The sequence below is a fragment of the Kwoniella europaea genome, chromosome 1 (genome assembly GCF_036810445.1).
Source record: "Kwoniella europaea PYCC6329 chromosome 1, complete sequence".
Classification (NCBI taxonomy): Eukaryota; Fungi; Basidiomycota; class Tremellomycetes; order Tremellales; family Cryptococcaceae; genus Kwoniella; species Kwoniella europaea.
This window is the reverse complement of record NC_089487.1, coordinates 13,998,771-14,018,136: the sequence shown is the minus strand read 5'-3', so window position 1 is coordinate 14,018,136 and position 19,366 is coordinate 13,998,771. Positions and strand designations below refer to the sequence as shown.

At 43.8% G+C, this 19,366-nt stretch overlaps 9 protein-coding genes across 9 annotated transcripts; 5 read left to right on the top strand and 4 right to left on the bottom strand.

Moving 5' to 3' along the window:
* Nucleotides 1-399: 399 nt before the first annotated feature.
* Nucleotides 400-1,747, top strand: V865_005353 (uncharacterized protein; the record flags this gene model as incomplete). Its single annotated transcript, XM_066229126.1, has 3 exons — nt 400-550; nt 686-1,560; nt 1,673-1,747. 3 exons carry the CDS (start codon nt 400-402, stop codon nt 1,745-1,747), a joined length of 1,101 nt encoding a protein of 366 aa, XP_066085223.1.
* Nucleotides 1,748-2,099: 352 nt separating this feature from the next.
* On the top strand, nt 2,100-2,979 carry V865_005352 (uncharacterized protein; the record flags this gene model as incomplete). Its single annotated transcript, XM_066229125.1, has 4 exons — nt 2,100-2,253; nt 2,427-2,554; nt 2,775-2,870; nt 2,941-2,979. 4 exons carry the CDS (start codon nt 2,100-2,102, stop codon nt 2,977-2,979), a joined length of 417 nt encoding a protein of 138 aa, XP_066085222.1.
* Nucleotides 2,980-3,133: 154 nt separating this feature from the next.
* Nucleotides 3,134-5,275, bottom strand: V865_005351 (uncharacterized protein; the record flags this gene model as incomplete). The annotated part of the gene is made up of 10 exons (XM_066229124.1): nt 3,134-3,263; nt 3,320-3,389; nt 3,467-3,492; nt 3,569-3,621; nt 3,691-3,896; nt 4,014-4,122; nt 4,194-4,235; nt 4,314-4,558; nt 4,665-5,064; nt 5,153-5,275. The coding sequence occupies 10 exons, from the start codon at nt 5,273-5,275 to the stop codon at nt 3,134-3,136; spliced, it is 1,404 nt and encodes a 467-aa protein (XP_066085221.1).
* A 649-nt stretch (nt 5,276-5,924) lies between these two features.
* V865_005350 (uncharacterized protein) lies at nt 5,925-8,559 on the top strand (the record flags this gene model as incomplete). Its single annotated transcript, XM_066229123.1, has 8 exons — nt 5,925-6,662; nt 6,745-7,188; nt 7,261-7,479; nt 7,554-7,685; nt 7,749-7,812; nt 7,871-7,996; nt 8,158-8,237; nt 8,329-8,559. 8 exons carry the CDS (start codon nt 5,925-5,927, stop codon nt 8,557-8,559), a joined length of 2,034 nt encoding a protein of 677 aa, XP_066085220.1.
* Nucleotides 8,560-8,691: 132 nt separating this feature from the next.
* Nucleotides 8,692-10,224, bottom strand: V865_005349 (uncharacterized protein; the record flags this gene model as incomplete). Its single annotated transcript, XM_066229122.1, has 7 exons — nt 8,692-8,775; nt 8,861-8,983; nt 9,076-9,360; nt 9,448-9,674; nt 9,766-9,955; nt 10,048-10,121; nt 10,197-10,224. The coding sequence occupies 7 exons, from the start codon at nt 10,222-10,224 to the stop codon at nt 8,692-8,694; spliced, it is 1,011 nt and encodes a 336-aa protein (XP_066085219.1).
* A 449-nt stretch (nt 10,225-10,673) lies between these two features.
* V865_005348 (uncharacterized protein) lies at nt 10,674-13,309 on the bottom strand (the record flags this gene model as incomplete). Its single annotated transcript, XM_066229121.1, has 9 exons — nt 10,674-10,733; nt 10,783-10,901; nt 10,958-11,009; nt 11,082-11,701; nt 11,752-11,985; nt 12,039-12,290; nt 12,351-12,508; nt 12,570-13,031; nt 13,113-13,309. The coding sequence occupies 9 exons, from the start codon at nt 13,307-13,309 to the stop codon at nt 10,674-10,676; spliced, it is 2,154 nt and encodes a 717-aa protein (XP_066085218.1).
* A 343-nt stretch (nt 13,310-13,652) lies between these two features.
* On the top strand, nt 13,653-15,412 carry V865_005347 (uncharacterized protein; the record flags this gene model as incomplete). Its single annotated transcript, XM_066229120.1, has 7 exons — nt 13,653-13,754; nt 13,821-14,418; nt 14,531-14,613; nt 14,669-14,696; nt 14,767-14,917; nt 14,976-15,303; nt 15,374-15,412. The coding sequence occupies 7 exons, from the start codon at nt 13,653-13,655 to the stop codon at nt 15,410-15,412; spliced, it is 1,329 nt and encodes a 442-aa protein (XP_066085217.1).
* Nucleotides 15,413-15,820: 408 nt separating this feature from the next.
* Nucleotides 15,821-17,105, top strand: V865_005346 (uncharacterized protein; the record flags this gene model as incomplete). The annotated part of the gene is made up of 6 exons (XM_066229119.1): nt 15,821-15,832; nt 15,897-15,958; nt 16,022-16,109; nt 16,172-16,569; nt 16,688-16,861; nt 16,916-17,105. The coding sequence occupies 6 exons, from the start codon at nt 15,821-15,823 to the stop codon at nt 17,103-17,105; spliced, it is 924 nt and encodes a 307-aa protein (XP_066085216.1).
* Nucleotides 17,106-17,510: 405 nt separating this feature from the next.
* V865_005345 (uncharacterized protein) lies at nt 17,511-19,322 on the bottom strand (the record flags this gene model as incomplete). The annotated part of the gene is made up of 7 exons (XM_066229118.1): nt 17,511-17,753; nt 17,810-17,944; nt 18,018-18,352; nt 18,423-18,579; nt 18,689-18,833; nt 18,921-19,024; nt 19,080-19,322. 7 exons carry the CDS (start codon nt 19,320-19,322, stop codon nt 17,511-17,513), a joined length of 1,362 nt encoding a protein of 453 aa, XP_066085215.1.
* Nucleotides 19,323-19,366: the final 44 nt, after the last annotated feature.

The following is a 19,366-nucleotide window of genomic DNA, read 5'->3' as shown; positions in this document are numbered from 1 at the left end:
GGTCTCATGATATTTTGTCAGGATCTCTTAACTCCAAACTTGCACTGGTGACAGCTGATCAGACACATCACTGACTGACCCGAAAGAAGATTTGAAATTTGTTCACCCTCCTTTACACTGCACTAATGGAGTGTGTGCATGAATGATCGACATGACGTGTGTTTATTTTCCTTCTCCTTTCTCTGGCTTACTCTTGTTTGGTTGCAGAGAAAGGCATGTTCTCACGACTCATCTTGTGATTTCGATCCATCTTTTCTTTCTCTTACCTCTGTACTCTGCTTATGTCCAACCATCCATCTGCAGATCATATGTACTAACCCTATTGGGTGTTCAAAGCAGAAAACTTACTACCTACTACCTGAGGACTTTCGAAGGAAGCAAGGTTCACCAAATTGAATCATGTCCTTCGTACCTTCTTCAATTACACCTCTGACCTACGGATTCACCGATCACATTGTACACTCCATTAACAAGGTAGATATCGCCTTACGAGTTTTCCCAGCAAGAGATGACGGTACGAAAAGACCGTGGTTGATCTGGGTTCATGGAGGTGAGTCGGGTCGATAGTCATCATTCTATCTTCCTCGTCAGACTATGACATTTTGTTCATTCTTCCGCCTCCTCTTCTACACCTTACACTCAGCCTCAAATCATGAACTCACTTAAGATGCGTCGTCGACTATAGGCGCATACATCGCTGGAAAACACTTCAACGTTCCTCCCTTCCTCCTCCCAGCATTCCACGATCAAGCAAACTACGACATCGTCACATTCTCCCACCGATTACTACCGCAAGTCTCCTTCCAAGACATGTGGGCCGACATTACCTTCCAATTCCACTGGTGTCTTACCAACCTCCCTTCAATCGTCGGAGAAGATAAGATCGATATGGTCAACTACGGTATAGGAGGTGATTCATCAGGTGGTCATTTCGCTACATTAGCAGGTTTCAGATTATCTCACACATCACCGCCTAAAGTCATTATCAGCTTATATGGAATTGTCAACCCCCTCGATCCACACTTTGAACAAGATTCGGAAGATGGAATCACACCTGATTATGGTACACCCCCCAATGTGTTGATGAGGATGTTGGGAGATCGTGAGAAATCACGAGCTAGGATATTCGCTCCGTGGAATTGGGAGATGCCACCTACCCTCACACCTGAACAATTAGAAGCTTACTGGGGATACAAGTATGAAATTACCGAGGAAGATAAGAGAAGGATGGATTTGAATAATCATATACACAAAAAGGGGATAAGAATGAATTTGTTATTCAGGGAAGAAACTTTTATTTGGAAAGAGAGATATGTAGAAAAAGTGAAGAAGTGGTCACCATTCCATTTGATCGATACCCTTCCCAATCCCTACCAAGCTATCGATGATGGCCTGGGAAGGAAAGTTTACCCTCCGATTTGTGTTTTTCATGGAGACGAAGATAGGACTGTACCGGTTGAGCAAAGCAAAAGATTTGCTGAGGGTTTGAAGAAGAAGAGTGTGGTGGTGGAGGAAATTTATCCAGAAGGTAAAGGCCATACCTTCGATTATGTAATTACTGTGAGTGTACTACCTTAATCATTTCTTCTTTCGATGTGATACCTGACCACATACTCGATCTCTGATTTCCATGTTGAAAATATGCGTTGGCTGACTCTTTATCATGCTGCAGGGGCCAGACGATGAAAGTTGGGAAGAGTACATCCAGCCTCTCATCTCCTTTATCAAGATCCATCTCGAAGAATGAATTATTGCAAAACCCATTTCGCCTTGATCTAGATTGTATGTGTATTGAAGGGAGTCCTGTTGTACATATATAAAACCGTTTGTATTGATAGAGATTATATGCATATACCGAGCGAGAGATCATAACAATACTATCCGGAGAAGACCTGGTTTTGTGATTACGTAATGAGACATGAAATCGCCTCCACTGTTTTCACTTTTTTGCTCTCGAGCTAAAAGAGATAGAATTTCAAGATGTCTGCTACATATTCTGCTGGTATCGTACATTCAACGTGCACATCAACTTACACCCATCGCACCTATACTCTCTCATTTTTACTGGAACCAAGATATCCTCTGCTGGAGTAGACAGTATGGCTCCTTCGAAATCAACAACATCAAGGGTATCAGCCCACCGTATAGGTTCATTACTATTCTGTCCTGCGTGCGGTACATTGTTGGATCTGCCTAGAGATGATCAGGATGAGATTGCATGTCATCAATGTGGGAGGAAAGAACCTGCTTCTTGTGAGTGGATGATATCTTTGTCGATGACAAATCATCAGATCTCGATTATACGAGGCAACCATACCATTTTGCGTATCAAGATATACCAGACGAACTGTACTTCTCCTCGGCACATCCGTTAGGTATTTTACAAAGATTTTGAGCTGATTACTATCTCATTTTCCAATCCGTAGCCTACGAGAACCTTCCTACCAAGACATACTCCTCACCGAACGCTTTCCCAAGTGAACTACGATCGAAACGAGCTTTGGTGCAGAATAAAGTGAATGATGGAGAGGCCGCGAAGGATAGGGATCCAGTGGTGAGTGTTTTGGCTGTGCTGCAGTGTACATGACGAATAGAAGTGGGAGATGGTATAGAAACATAGTCTTAGAGTGTGAAGGAGTTGTCGAATGTGGTCATTAGGGACAACCAAATGAACTCAACAGAATAAGAGAAATCAGATTGGATTCTGGGGTTTCCCTTATACATCGACATTTTCTTTTTTTACTGATCACATCGTGTCCATCTCATCTTTACAGGCCCAAGAGAAATGTCAGAAATGTGGTCATATAGGATTATCATACAAGGAGATGCAACTTCGATCAGCGGATGAAGGTTCCACGATTTTCTACAAGGTGAGTGAACGATATCAATCGAACCCATCTCTACTAAATGCTAAACCTTTCTGTGATCTGATTTGTTTAGTGTTTGAACTGTGGTGATCAAACATCTACCAATAATTAATCGCCCAGTCCTCATCACTCATCATCTGCTAATTCAATGTAATATCAACATACTCTATCATTGTATAATCAATTCATGCATCTATACCAAATATACAGATATACATATGTCTGATACTCTACATCCGAGACTATCTGTATCTGTATCTCTATCTCTATCGAGCGATCTCTTTCTCATCGACTTTTTTCATCTCTTCCCATTTCTTCCGCATATTTTCCCTCTCTTTGTTCCTTCGCTGGTAGACTACTGTAATCGCCAACAAGGCCATCCAAACTACCAGCCAGCTATTGAGGAAAGAAGCATCATCAACAACTGCTTCGAAAGGGTGTGCAAGACTTACCCTAAATTAACAGCAAAGTTCTGTGCGTAATGGTTCTTGGTACCGAATATAACGCATTTCGCCATATCCACTAAAGATACATCAAACCAAAATAAGCTGATATGACTAAATCGAATGATACTGATTGTTTGTCAAGTGATGACTTACCTAGGTTCCATACAGGTGTAAAGTATCTGTACACAACCAAAACAACGTCAACATCCTTTTCGACTCATACGACCACCTCCAGATGGATGAATGCGGACTCACCCATATCGATAGAATGTCGCCATATCAGCAACATCCAGGAACGCCACCGTGACCTATCGAACATCAATACAGTCCAGGTGTCAATACGATCATATCATGTTGCAAGGGATGAAGTCACTTACATTGAATATTACCCAGAAAATCAAGAAGAAAGGGAAAAAGGGACCCAACCATAAAAACATCGTTTCCATTACGAAACCCAAAGCAGACATTGTGATCCAATCTGCCATCCAGTATACGACAAATCCACCTTTACCGAATTTCCGACTGAAGTCGATGAGGAATGCTAGTGATACCAGGGAATAATGTAGAGATAACCAAAGATATGCTATTTACCCACCACCCAAATTATCATTGAAATTAGCAATCTCATACTGCAAACTGTGAAGAAGAGGGGAGGGAAGCAAGAGGATTTTTATTTTTAAATGGCGGTAGTCGAACTTACCTATAAATGGAACTAGTAATTTGACTAATACTTCTGAACTCATAATCAAGGAATCTTGGATCAGAGGTAATCCTTGGTTATTCCAGGTCACAGAGATCAAGAAGGTAAACTAACAGATCACCACCAAAGGATAAGCTTTTGTATACTAGGATTGTGGATCTAAAAAGACAGAACACTTACGATGATCAGGTAGACCGTTCCGACAGTTGTAGAAGCGATACCCTTTTGTTTCCGATATACCCAATTTCAGCTAGATCCGCAGACCAAGTTTCATCTTGTAGATAAGAGGATTCCACTCACGGCAAGCTGATCGAACGGTCTAAGATTATGGAGATTATAGCTGAAAGGACTGACAACAGCTCCAGCCTGAGCACCGGTCGTCAATACCGCGGAAGCATTTCCCAAAGCCAGTATCTGAGAGGCTAATTCGGTAGCTGCGCCGTTCCCTCCTGTAGTCATTACCATCGACGCTATTCTTGCAACGTATTGGTTACCAGCATAAAAATTTCGAGCTTCTTCATATAGGAACGTCATAGCTCCAGTAGCTATATGATTGGAAAAGCAATGCTCTCAGTATTTGTAGTGGTAAAAAATCGACTGAATTCAGAGTCCTTCTTGATGGTGGGATACTAAATAATTCATCAGACTCACGCTCCCACATTACACCTTCAGTCAATCCCCTCCATACTCCACTTGTAGCATTACTATTCACTATCAACACCCCCCATACATCCTGGTTCAATACCCTTTCCTCAGCGTAGGTATAAGGATCGATCCCTTGACCCGTGGACGTCAATCTGAATTGCTGTAAAGTCGATTGATCAGACTCGTACCATCCCAAATGAGGTTCCGTAGATAGATTATCTTGAATGGCGGTCTTGATAGCTGGACCGAGTATAGCGGGATGAGCGACTGATCCATAAGGAGAGGCAATCGAGTCCAGGTCGACTACCTCGATTGAGAAATGAGTGGATCTTGATGTTTGGAGGTAGTAGGATCCAAAGTAGATGGATAGGAAGAGGAACATGAATATCGTGATTAGACCGAATGTCTAATTTATCAATCGACGTCAGTATGTCATCGAACATGGTCAGTTTACCATCTGGTAGGAGGTGATTCAGATATTTCATATTACTTACCATGAAAGTCAATTTGGCCCATTCTTTCTTCCCATCTTTCAAATCCTTTGAGAAGAATCCAACTCTCGATTTCCCATCTGGTGTCTGCTTCGACTTAAAGACTTCTCTAAGGGAAGGTGACATGATGGAAAAATACTTGAAGGGAAAGAGTCAGTACTCGTATAGATTAAATTTGTTAATAAGTTGATTTATGAGGGGTTCTACTGTGATTTGACAGCTCTGATTGCAGACCATCAGCCAACTTGAACAACAGCACAACTGACACTCAAGGATGTAAACAGATCGTAAACAAAATACCTTGCAGGCGAAGCACATGTTTTTCTTTCGTGGTCCCTTAGCCGGAGACTGACGTCGTCTTGTTAAACCTGTTTAAACGTTACGAGATACCAATGTTTATACTTTGTACGAGTACTTGTTACGATCGCGATCAAACCGCTGGAATCTGATGCAAGGGGGAAAAAAAGTAAAAATAGACGACGAAGACCGGTTAGTAACTGAATGACGTCAGGAACCAAATAATTCGGCGGATCGAGAAGTGATTTTCGGCATTTGCGATCCTTCGACATGACGATGAAGAGATGCAAGATATCGTAAGGAAATATATCGCTCGTATGGGTGGTCGAAATCAGAGATCAGTGTAGTATAAGTGAGCATTATGAAGATTGACACTTTCAGTGTCGAACTTCTTTTCTGCTATTGAAGCATCAGCCCTACCTTCATTCTTCCAAATAAGCGTAGGTCTTGAGGTCTCATTGACACGATCTCATGCGCCATGACCTCCCTCCAAGCACCAGCATTAGGTCGACCATTATCATTTCCTCACCCTCATCAAGAGACAAGCACAACTCAAGATGGTCGTACACCTCGACCAATCTCAACAAGCCAATTTGCGTCTATGCCTCTGAGAGACGAGTCTGGATCGGTGAGAGATGCAAGTACGGAAGACAATCATTCTCTGGCAAACACATTTGGAACTATCGATTTACATCGAAACAGGAACTCGAAGATAGAGCCTATAGCTGATGCACAAGGGACAGTCTCACCTTCTTTCCCTAGTCAGGGAGGGATCAGTCAGACTCAATCGGATCAAAGTCAACCTCCATATCAAAATGGAAGTACCAGACAACCTCTCCTGAACACTACAACTGATCGATCCACTGCGAGTGAAGCGCCGATCCCCAAAACCCATAATCATTCGGACCCAATAAACAGTGAAAGAGAAGATTCATCCTCTTCCACGACCATGCACAATCGGACGTCTTCCTCCTCTTCACCACCCGACCAATCGGACCTCCACGACCCATCGAAGAAACGACTAAATCAAGCTGGAATATTAGTCGGATCGGCCTCGGGAGCAGGTATAGCCGCCAGACACCTATTGGCCAATCGACATGACCAAGTGGGTAAAGAAGGTGGTAGACCACCTAGAGGGTATGAGCAAGTTGAGATATCGGATAAATGGGGGATTGCTTCTAGGAATATCAAAGAAGCTAGATGGAAAGCGGTCAAGGTGAGTTCTCATTTACCCGATAAGTTTATATTATGTCATAAGTTGTAACCATTGACAAACTCTGGATATGCAATATCAACAGAAAGGAGCAGTGTTATACGGCTTCATTACTATCTGGTTATGGATCTGTCTATCGATATTTTGGGGATCGACCTACCGTCTAACTTCATTCCTACCTTCACTGACCGTACATGTAATACCCTTCGACACTCCTTCGTCCACCTCGTTTCTGAACGGTCCAATCACTCAGCAAATGACGTACGTGGCCAACGAACCTTCTTCAGTAGTTCACCTAGGCTATGAAATCAAAGATCCATCCAATTACCCAAACGGCCTTGAAGACGTTAGGAGAAGTATAGTCGCCCAAGAGTGCTGGGCAGCCATAGTGGTCAACGCTAATGCCTCGTCAGCTTGGACGGACGCACTGCAAGATGGCAATGCATCTTATGATCCTACAGGGGCGATTGGTATTTATTATTCTGGGGCGAGGTTTTATCAAGTCGTTTTGCTTTACTTTGATTCCTTGGTGAGTGATCATACCTTTTCCCTTTTCCAACGTGGATTTAAGACTAACTTATTGAGGATTGATGGAGATTAGATAACTCGAGATCTAGCGAACCCTTTGGCGACAGCTCGTTCACAAGCTCTCGAAGCTTTCATGGGATCAGCAGGTACCAATCCCACTTTACTAACCAATGCAGCTAGGGTGCCACAGGCTATCGGAGTAGGATTCGGATACACGATATTTGACGTTAGACCTATTCAGAATGGAGCTTGGGCAGGTGCAGCTCCCATGGAAGCTAGTTTGATTTACTTTGTGAGTGACTTGTTTAAAGGGCCAAGGGAGAAGGACGATGTACTGATGGGTAGTGTGTGCTATATGGCTTTTAGATCATCTTTGCTTTTTACCTCTGCTTGTTTGGTGGTATAGCACGGATGAAATCTGGATTGAACTCTAGACTCAAGATGTCTTCTATGTTGGGGTTGAGATTGGGCTGGCCATTATTGGCTTATTTCTTCATCGTAAGTCCCGGCCTGTTATCTATCTGTCTTTATCATCAGATGGACCTGACTCGATGGATACAGTCATTATGGCAGACTTTGGTCGTTCGAGCATGGCAAGTACCGTTAACAGATCATCTCGGAAGAGGTAAGCAATCCCATCTGAATAAATCAAAATCATGTTGTTATGCTGATTTGTTTTCCAGCTGGATTTGTTACTCTCTGGGCTTTGAACTATGTTACCATCATCGCAGCGGGATTCGCAATGGAGACGATGTTGGCTTTAATTGGTATCGCATGGTTGCCTTTCTTCTTGGTATTGTGGATTATCCGTGAGCACATCCAATCACCCTTTGAATTTTGCCGTATTTTCGCTCATTCATTATAATCCAATGTGGGTTCTGTTGTCGATTAGTGAATATCAGTAAGTCACTTCCAGTAAAAATAAGACATCAAATGATCCGTCCACTAATCTTACATTGTCTTTCTTTAGCCTCATCGTTCTACCCTATCGAACTAATGCCGAATTTCTATCGTTTCCTGAGATGGATGCCATTCGTACATAACGTGGAGGTGAGTCGACATCCCACCAACGATTGGGTTTTCTTCCCCCCAATGTTTGTGGTATTAGCTACTGACTGTTGATGCACTTGTTGGTTCTTAGGCCTACAAGATCATCGCATATGGTACAGACCTCCAACATCGATTGGGACTACATTTTGGTGTAATATTTGCGGTCATTGGAGTGGAACTGATTTTTTTCCCTCTTGCGTTGTTGTTTGAGAGGTGGAAGAGTGATAGAGATCAGAGAAAACAGGTTGAACAGAAGAAGAAAGAGGAAGAGGATGAAGGAAAAGCTAAGGAGAAAAAGAGAGATGGCAATGGTGAAGCTTGATCATGGTCGAATGAATGTTGGACGATAGATATGTTAGACTTAGATCATTCAGTAGAAGTGTATCATCATAATACTGTACAAGGAATGCATCCAGATCATCGATAAAGCTCGCAAACACCTGCTCAGAGCCGATTATTTCTTTTGTTCGGGAACTTGGTTTAATAAACCTTTTCCACTGAGAGCCGAGACGAGGTTATCCAATACGAGAATTTCCATCTACGTTAAACATAAAAGTATCAGCATCTATCACCTTACCGGTCCGCAATTTCATGCGAAATGTGGATATGCAAAATCGACTTACCTTCTTTTGAGAATCTCTGGTCTCAGTACCCATATGGGGAAGTACGGTGATCTTGTCGTTTTGTAAGAGTTTAGGGTTGACGTTGGGTTCATCAGGGAAGACATCAAGACCGGCACTGAAGAGCTGTAGGTGTATGATAGATATGATCAGCTTCCATTCAACACGCAGCTTACAGGACACAGTGATAGATCTATGATACGCGGTGATAGACTCACTTTACCGCTATCCAAAGCTTGCAACAAAGCCTCCTCATCAACCACAGCTCCTCTGGCGGTATTGACCAACACACTACCATCTTTCATTTGATCAAATTGCTTCTTACCGAAACTTCCCTTGGTCTTATCGTTCAAGGGCAAGTTCAACGAAACGATATCGGATTGCTTTAAGAGATCTTCCACATTGGGGATATAGGTGCAGGGGAAATCGGGCGGTGGGGTGATTTCATTTCGGTTGTGGTAGATCACTTTCATATCGAAGGCTATCAATCGACGAGCGAGGGCCTATAAATCTTACGTCAAACTCCATGTTCTTACCATCCACCTGAACCACAAATGATGGGGATGGAGTAATTCTGTTTTTTGACTCACCTTACCGATACCTCCCATACCTATAATACCCAAAACCTTCTCCTCGGGATCTCTAGCAGGTGACAAACCAGATTTCCATTGACCGTTTCTCACATTAACTTCAGCTCGGTAGAACTGTCTCATAGCTGAGATAGCCAAGAATGCACCGACGGTAGCAGTGGCAGCATCGACCGCACCGGGTGTGTGGGAAACTTCAATCCCTTTGGCAGTAGCTGCGGCGATATCAACTGGAATTACAATCAACCAAACACTATTAGCATCTATCTTCCCTTATATCTTCTATCTACGGATATAGACGGTTATATTCGAAAAACTCACTTTGGTCGTATCCTGCACCATTATGAGCAATGTATTTGACACTCTTGGGTAAATGTTCGATCAAGTCTTTGTCGAAGATCCCAATAGCAGAAGCAGAGTCATTGTGTCTGTATATACCGACGATATTGGCGTACTTCCCACCTGATGAGAGATCTTTGTAGAATTCTTCTCTTGAAGATGAGGTGAGTTCCTGCGAGTATCATGTCAAAGTATCAGAAACTGATACTCAATGCATATGAGGGATAGCTACAGTACTGTTCAAAAAAGGTGCCATCAACTCACGAGAACCTCAGCGACGGCTCCAAGTTTGGAGTTTTGCTCTTCTTTGGACCAGACGATACCGTTTTGGGGGTTGGCTATGGCATGAATCATGAACGTCAACTGCTATCGTTCAAACGGAGACAATGCCTGTCACAGCGAAGTGTACTCACCAGCGATGAGGACTTGAGGCTTAGACATCTTGACAATCACTGAATGAGTATATGATTCTGTTAATCAATGAGGGGATTATGAAAGTAGGAGAGGATGTGCAGAGAAGCAGTTTATTTCATTCTCATGATTCCATATATGGGATGTTTTGTACTGTACACACATATACACCGGGTGAAAATGCGATCATCGGGGAACTAACTCCGGACCGGTTCAGCCGATCAAACACATCTTACGTTACATGGTGAGCTCCTCGTACCGCACATACATATTCTACTTCCTATTCGATGGAATGAAATCATGCATGAGATTAGATTAGCGACATGATATACATGGATATTTCATCACTATGTACACAACAACGACCAGCATGCTAGAGAAGGATATAATATGGAACGAATGATTGCAAATACTACTGAATGCTAAGAATGATGAATCATGAATGAACGACAGGTCAGACATCCGAAATCGAACAGATATTATACATTCAGATCTTTCAGCTGTGATGACCATACAGCGACCTTTCGGTGAGCCATGACCTGGGAACACCCGTCAGCATACAAGTATTACAAGTAGTGGCAGACTCACCTTATCGGGATTGAAACCTAATACCTGCAAACCCTCTAGAGACGTGGCTCGAGAAAGAGCAACATATGCTTGGCCTTTTTCGAATACTTTGCCGAGGTCGACTTTGACTCGGTCAAGAGCTGGGCAAGAGAAGTCAGCTGATCAGTACTGACGGAAGGTCTCCTACAAAACTCACTTTGACCTTGAGATTTATGGATAGACATAGCCCAAGCTAAAATCAAGGGGAGCTATAGTGGATAGCACAAAGATCAGCTTGAGCTGTTCTTCTTTTCCACTGCTAGATGGAAGCCTACACTTACCTGGTGCCTTGCTGCCTGGGTTTCACCATTTGGTAGTTCAGCTTTGAACGAATCCGGTTCAACCAGTAAATCCCTCGTTCCGCCTGGCACGTTGAATCTAACAACCGGAGGAGGTTTCAAAGCACCGGAAGCGACTTTATCTTCGAAAGTCTGTCTCAACTTCAATCTCTTGTGTCTTTCCTCTTCATCCAGATCTTCCAAATCGGCATCGGGCGCCCATTTCCCCGTAGAATCAGTCATATAAAATGATTTGTGACAGAATCCTATCACTCTTCCCATCGAACCGTTGACCAACGTTTCATCCATATTCTTGATCAACATCACCTGAGCGTCCACTTTCAATTCGAGGAATTTTGGAGCCATAAAGTTGCTGAGCAGTTTTTCCCTTTGTATAGGATCGGTTATCTGGCCACTGTCAGTCGACATATAGCTATATCCATCGGTATTGAGCTGATTCAGTCGAGTGCCATTCGCTCTATCAACATCTTCTCGTCGAGGGAAGAGTTCGGTCGGCTCGATATTATCGTCATAACGGACTTCCCTGGCAAGGCTTCGAAAAGCTTGGATCGATTGAGGAGTAAGTTTACCAAATCGCATTTCGTTGAGCATATCGATAAATCCTATGAATTCTCCGTCAGCAGGGGTGTGACGATCAGGATAATCTACTCACGAGGATCTTTCTGACGGAACACCTTGGATAGATTGACACTCATATGAATAGTCTCATTCCACATATCTGCCTCGAAGCAGAATTTCGGCATGGAATTACCTTTGGTGACTGGCGGGAGCTGGAAGAAATCTCCAGTAACTACGATTTGGATGCCTCCCCAGGGTTTGGAGTTCTTCCGAATCATCTGAGCGACTTTGCAGAATTTATCGAACATCTGTCCTTCCACCATTGATACTATGATGACGAATCAGCTGGGAGGGTATGATATTTGTTTATGATCATCTCACCCTCATCGATGATCAACACCTTTGTTCTCTGCCATCTAGCAGCAGCCTTTTTATTCTTCTTCAGCTTCCCGACCAGAACATCTGGTTTCTCAATTGCCAATCCCAAACCGCCGAAGGAATGTAGAGTCACCCCACCGATATTACATGCTGCTATCCCGGTAGAAGCGGTGATAGCTACAGCGTCTGGAGCGCTAGAGAACTTCTTCCGAAGGTTCGTGATGAGTTCCCTAAGTAAGACAGATTTACCGGTACCTTTCGGAATCAAAATGATCAGTAACGATAACCAAGTCTGCGAGTGACAATGCTATATACCTGCTGAACCAGTAAAGAATATATTCTTCCCTTCCGCTACTACCAACTGCATGACTTTCTGTTGTTCCGCACTGAGTGTGACTTTCTGCTTGATATTCAAAGTTGATCCAGCGGATCTTCCAGCAGAACCCGTTCGGGTTTTAGCTTTCTTGGATGTTCTATATGACGATTCATCAGCTGAGCCTACCAGAATTGGACGAGTTAGCTGGAAACACTTACGCATGTTCTTCTTCCCACGGCAGAGCTCTCTTAGGTAAACTAGGTAACGACGGTAGTTCCTGATTGACGGATGGCTTCTCTAATCCCCTCAATTGCGAACTCGCACTGACAAATTCATTCGGGTTGACTTTACCCTTCAATGTGCTCTGCGTACTACTTTCTGATTTAGAAGTTATAGTGGATGATTCGGATTGTTTATGAGCGGATGGAGGAAGAGGTTGTGAGGAAGTCGTATTTTGAGACATGGCTTCTAGGATCGCTTTTCTTCGTTTCTCCGCCGGTGTCAATTCAGGTATATTATAGAAGGTGGAAGCTACAGCTGGTTTCGAGCTGAGAGTAACCAATGACTTGGAGATGGTAGAGGAAGAAATCGAAGGTTTGGATGATGATGATGATGAGGAAGAGAATTTCGGCTGAGGAGGGATGGAAGGAAGGGGTGGTAGATTGCCTTTACGTTTTACTCTGTGCGATAAAACGAAACATCAGCTAATATTGTCACTATGATCACAATACCTACGATTAGAGAAGCTGACCAGTACTCACCTATCCGGACTTGGACTCCAGTCCAACACCTCTATCACCTCTGAGGAAACTTTCAATGAGGTCTTCTCTTCCTCCTCATCATTGCCCCAATCCCTCTTGAAGCTGTTCACCCTCGAGAATCCATTGTTCAGCCTGCTCGTACTTCCACTGGTTGAAGAAGTACTCGATCCTGTCCTGGAAGTGACCAGAGATGGCATCGTTGTATACTTGTATATTGATCTTTCGTGAGGGTATGAAGAAGAGTGTGGAGTTGATGAGTGAAGAAGATGTAATTCTGATTTTCTGGTTGACGCGACTATTAATGTTGTTGTTGTCGTTGATTTTTCATCACCAGAGCGGCGCGTGCATCATTTAAGTGACACCCCCATTTTAGCACGGTACTCGTGTCTTGACCTCCACCTTCAGCCAAGTAAAATAAATATTTCAATTCAACATGATCAGAATCAAAATCAAAATCATCCTATCCAGCATTCAACATTCGAAGTGATAACATCCAGATCATCCTTATACACGCAACGCAAAGAGCATACAACGAACAAGATGGTACGAGACAAGAAAATCAAGAATGCTTTCAAGCGATCGGATGAACATCGAAAAGCCAAGAGGGAGAAAGAGCAAGCCAAGTTGGCTAGACGTATGGAGGTGGGTAATTGCCTTAACTTAACATATCTATAGATCGAGTCAAGCTGACTCATGTCTCGTCCGTAGATCAAGAAGGCAGAGAAGAGCAAAGAGAATGGAGCTGCACTCAAAGCTGAACGACTGGCTAAGAACGTACCTAGGACATTGGACAATACCCGTCAATATGACGCTACCTCTTATCTCACTGCTGATCCAGCTACCATGAGGGATCTGGAAGAGAAGGCTGCGAGGGCAAGTAGGATGATCAATGGTGAAGAGCCGGAAGAAGATGACGAAGAAAGCGATGATGAGGATGAAGATGAAGATGAAGATGAAGAGATGCCAGAAGCTGGACCATCAAAACAGCGTAATACCCAAGCGGATAATGACGAGGAAGAAGGCGATGATATTGAAGAGGTAGAGGAGGAAGAACAAGAACAAGAACAGCAGCAAGAGATACTTCAAGATCAACCTATGCCACCTCCAAAAATCCTGATAACGACATCCGCTTCACCATGTAAATTAACTTATAATTTCTGTGATGATCTGAAGAACGTCTTCCCCGGTGGTGAATTCTTCAAAAGACCTAGAGGAAGAGGATATGAGATTGGTCGAGTGGCAAGATGGGCTGGGAAAAGGGGATATGGAGCTCTGATCGTTGTCAATGAGGATCACAAAGCGCCTAGTAAGTGACCTTCACATCATTGAACTCATCATTGAACTCTTCTAATGTCTCACACGATATTTCTATGAGGATGTCTCAGCAAGGCTCAACAACTGACGGACATTTGCGGTAGATGCTATTACCCTCATAAATTTGCCTGCTGGTCCGACCGCCTACTTCAAGCTTAGCAGTGTCATTCCAAGTGCTCAGATATATGTAAGTTATGATCTTATAATCTGATTGTCGATGAATGCTTATCCTGCATTCACAGGGTCACGCTCGTCCTTCTCCTCATTCTCGTAAGTGACCTGTTCTGATCGTCTTGTAGAGCAAAAGGTAGCTGAACCAATCTTTATCGCCCATCTGCAGCCGAACTTATTCTCAACAACTTTACCACCTTACTCGGTCACAGTGTCGGTCGATTATTCGGTTCCTTATTCCCTCCACAGCCTCAATTCAGAGGGAGACAAGTGGTCACACTGCATAATCAACGAGATTTCTTGTTCTTCAGGCGCCACAGGTCAGTCGGATCAATCCGTATGTTCTGTTAAGTGCTATGCTGACAAAGATGTATATAGATATATGTTCACTTCGCCAACATCAGCCAAACTGCAAGAAATAGGTCCTCGATTCACGCTGAAACTCCGATGGTTGCGTAAAGGTCTACCATCAGTCACAGCGCCGGATGGAAGAGCCCCAGCCGGTGAGAATGATGAGGAAGATATTGACCTATCTTCAGACGAGGAAGGCGTCGACGAAGCAGAATTAGCGGAGAGGGAGAAGAAAGATGAGGACGAAGCTATGGCTGAGATGGGTATGCCCGACAACCAGAAGAAACCGACTAAGGATACTGGTATCAAAGTACCTGGTCTGGCTGAAACGGGTGAATACGAATGGAAATGGAAAGTGAGTAGATTCATAATAGCTGAAGTGTCCATCGATTACTGACGGCCATTTTCTGCTTGTTTGCTCTTAGCCCAAGATGGAGGTGTCAAGGAGAACGTTCTTCTTATAGAAAGAGCCTTTCTTCTCGCTTTATTCGCTCAGTACATCCATCCCTTGCTCATATATGTGTCCATCCGTTCTTTATGTATTTGACTCCCATATGATGCACTGCACTTGCCATCTTCCCTTATTGCATTGCTCATCATCTACATTTAAGCTTGTTTTGGTACATGTATTTTTGGCGGAGATCGCCGAAACATGCGATGCGATCATTTCCACTTTCGGGTTGTAGGAGAGTGGTGTGTAATGTTCAACTCGTTCCTTCCGAACAAAATCAACAACCTTCAGTATCGCTAGCATCACTCGATAACGATTCACAACGCAGTCGTAACGAAGGACTCGCCCGGCGGGAAGAGTTACACCATTGGATACTTCGAAGCTAAAGCTATTGAGGAGTTGCCAACGATCATCATTCAGCATGAGCAATCAGGTACTTCTCTCTTTTACGATTGTCTTGGCTTTGCTTCGAAGCTAACAGTTCACTTATACCGCAGTACGTACAAGGGTTGATACCCAAGATCAGAGCGATCTTAGAAGGTAGTGACCTGTCTACCGTGTAAGCTTTAGCTATCTTCTTCTGTGGCCATTGACTCAATACTGATTGACTTATCCTTTACAGTTCGGCAAAAGCAGTCCGAAAACAACTTGTTTCAGGAGGAGAAGATGAAGCCACCGTCAAAGCATCCAGAGGGGCGATTGACGAGGAGGCAAGTCCAACCAGATTGATTCTTCCATTGAAACTGACTGATGTCTGGCGATTAATAAGTAGATCAGTACGATATACGACCAACTCACTTCTGCCGCACCACCTTCCCCACCTTCCTCACCCGACGAGCCTTTACGACCCAAAGCCGAACCTGGCTCCTCACAACCCCAATCAATCCAAGTCAAACGTGAAGTTAAACCGTCAATAGATGAAGAGGTCGATCCTGAGACGGACGAACAGATGGCAAGGAGATTACAACTTGAATATAACGACCAGGCCAGTTCGTCCAGGCCCCGACGGGCCAATGCGACTACTCCAACGAAGAAGAAGAAGAAAGCTACTAAGAAGAGATTGAGTAGAGCCGACGCGGATAGTGGAGATGAAGATGGTGGGGAGGGGAAAAAGAAAAGGAAAACGGAGCCGAATCCGAATAATCCGTTTAACAGGGAGATGATCCTGAGGTGAGTTGTCTGTGTCCGAGAATTTCTGGTCATTCCCTCAAAGATTTCGTTTCCTCTGTACATGAGCCGAAAATGCAAATCACTCTGATGAAAGGTTTCATGCTTACCTCTTCCTTAGTGACGCACTCGCGGACCTAGTCTCTGCACCTAGACTATCCCGTCCACAAGTGGTCAAGCAAATATGGGCATACGTAAAAGAGCATGGTTTCCAAGATCAATCAGATAAGAGATATATATTGTGTGATGAGAAATTGAAGAAGGTATTTCATACAGATAGATTACATATGTTCACGTGAGTCCCCATCTCATCACTAACTTGATGTTGTTGCTTATTGTATCTATGTAGGATGAACAAGATCTTGGTGGATCATCTCCGTAATCCGGACGACGTGATATTCAAGAATGACAATCAGTCGAAAGACGAGATCAAAGATGAAATGCCACCATCCTCAGCTCCTGTACCTCTCTCGATACAGCCTGTCCAGGAGATAATAGATGAAGAATCGGAAGAAGAGTCGGATGATGAAGATTACTAGAATGGATTTTCTGTTATTCGGAATGATCGAGAACGAAAATGTCGGAAATGCTAGCTTGACGGGAGGACTACTATGTGGGATCATGATGGGGTGTTTGTGCATTGTTTGCAAGTCGGTTAGATCGGTATGCAGCCAAACTTTTATATTGCTTCGCCTAGGCCCCTTTTTCTTTGTAAACTCTGTGACTGTGATATGTCATTCTCTCAACATATAATACATCTTACATGCGAATGGATAGACTATTAACAACGATCAATCGTTACGCAGATCATAGGATACAGGACCATAGCCTGAATTTAAAACGGTGAGGCGATTCTTCACCTCCCCTACCCCTAATTTACCCAGCTATTAAACGGAATATACCAAGAAAGCGGTAGGTTTGATTATGTAGAATCCTTATCGTTGTCACGGCAAGGGTTCCGGGATCCCATCGTCGTCGAAGTAGTCGATGATTTCCATCGCTGAGTCTGATCCTTCTAGATCTTCCCCTACTCTGCTCCACAATGATTCTGTAGGGCCCTCCTTTCGATTAGTATCAACAGCTTCGCCTAGCTTCCCGGTAAGCGATAATTTATCCGCAGGGATATTTCGAAGGGTGAGAGACTGGTTGTGCCCCGTACCGAGAACGTAATCTCGATCTATCCGGATCTATCCCATGTCTCAAACAAATCAGCGCTTGCAACGCTACCTTCATCCTGACTGACCTTGGCTGGACCCTTGCCTGGGATATCGATCTTTGACTCCGTAATTTCTTGATCGTCTCGCGTGAATTTGATAGTTGATAAAAGAGATTCTTCATCGAGACTAGGGAATTGGGATCCCCCAAAGCCAGATTCATACTGTACAGTGAGTCGGTGAGTGGGAGCAAAATTTTGAAGCCAAGCTTCTGAATCTAGTCTAGTAGTAGCCTACCTCAGTGATATGCGCTGAACAAACATCCCAAGCATCTTGTAATTTCTCATGATAAGCCATGAAATCTTCGCCTCGTACAAGGGCGAGTATCTCTCTTTCTTGCTTAGGTAACAAGGATTCTTCTTTTTCCATCACTGGCAATTTAGACAGAACTAATTCTTCATCATTCAACGCTCTGGCATCGAGGTCACCTAGGATGGTTAGGATGGGAGAAGACCACGTTGGATAATCTTCCAGTCGACCTAGGAATCCGGTAGGTTTCGGGTCTTCTGATTTGAAATCTTCACACCTCAGCACACAACCGAGAAGATGGAGGTTATCTTCTGGAAACCGTCCTACGTTGCCATGGATGATTGGTTCAGTCCTGGAGAATTGAAATAGCGATGCAGAAATCACAAGACTAACCTGCAAGAAGTAGCTCACACGACCCAGCGTCTTCACCTCTTCGAAGTAGTTGTTTCACAAGTATAGAATCGCACAATCTTCGTTCTGCTTTCAAAGTGCATAAAGAGTCCCAGAAATGCCTGGACTGGTCGTCGGAACTTCCAGAACTACCATCGGCCTACGTTAAGATCCACCTTGAAATCAACTTGGCGAGTCCACGAAGGAAAGAGAGACGAACGGAAGAAAGAAATCAGGCTCCGGTACCCAGGGAGGTATCGTCAACTTACGCAATTTCGAAGCGCCACAAGACGTTGGCAGGTAAGAATCCGTGAAGCCCACATGACCTCATGAAGGATTTCCCAGAAGATGAGTTGAATATAGGTATCGCAGGCCGACACTGTCCTGAGAATCTCGACATTATCCACTAGTCGCCTATAGGTCGATTTTACTGTCATTTAGCCTTGATACCTCAAATCTAGATTGCTGTAATGTTCCGCTATGAAGGTAAAGACAACTCACCTCGAGGCAGCTTCGTAAGCAAGTAACCAGTCCGCGGGAGGGTCAGAAGACATTTGGTTTCCGACATATTGTAAAAGAGTATACAGTTTAACTGTATCGTCAACCTGAGGATGTGAAAGCCATCAGTGGCGAGGAAGACCAGTAGTACATCCTTCTTACCAATGAGTATGATGTGTAACAGTTTGCTCGGAACGCAGGTAGACTCCTCATTAAGACTTCGGGCGCTCTTCTGAAGAATCCATGACTGACATAGGAAGGTTCGGAATTTAAATAATTGGATTTTGACCCTAAAGAGTCTATCTTACCGGACAGTGCTTGTCGTTGAGCGTCCGAGATACCAGGAAGAGTCTTCGCGCGGTTCAGAGTTACTGAAGTTTCCCACCACTTGAGACGAATCTTCATGCTGTACGGAGTGAAGTCCTTGGTATCACTCATACGGGTCATCC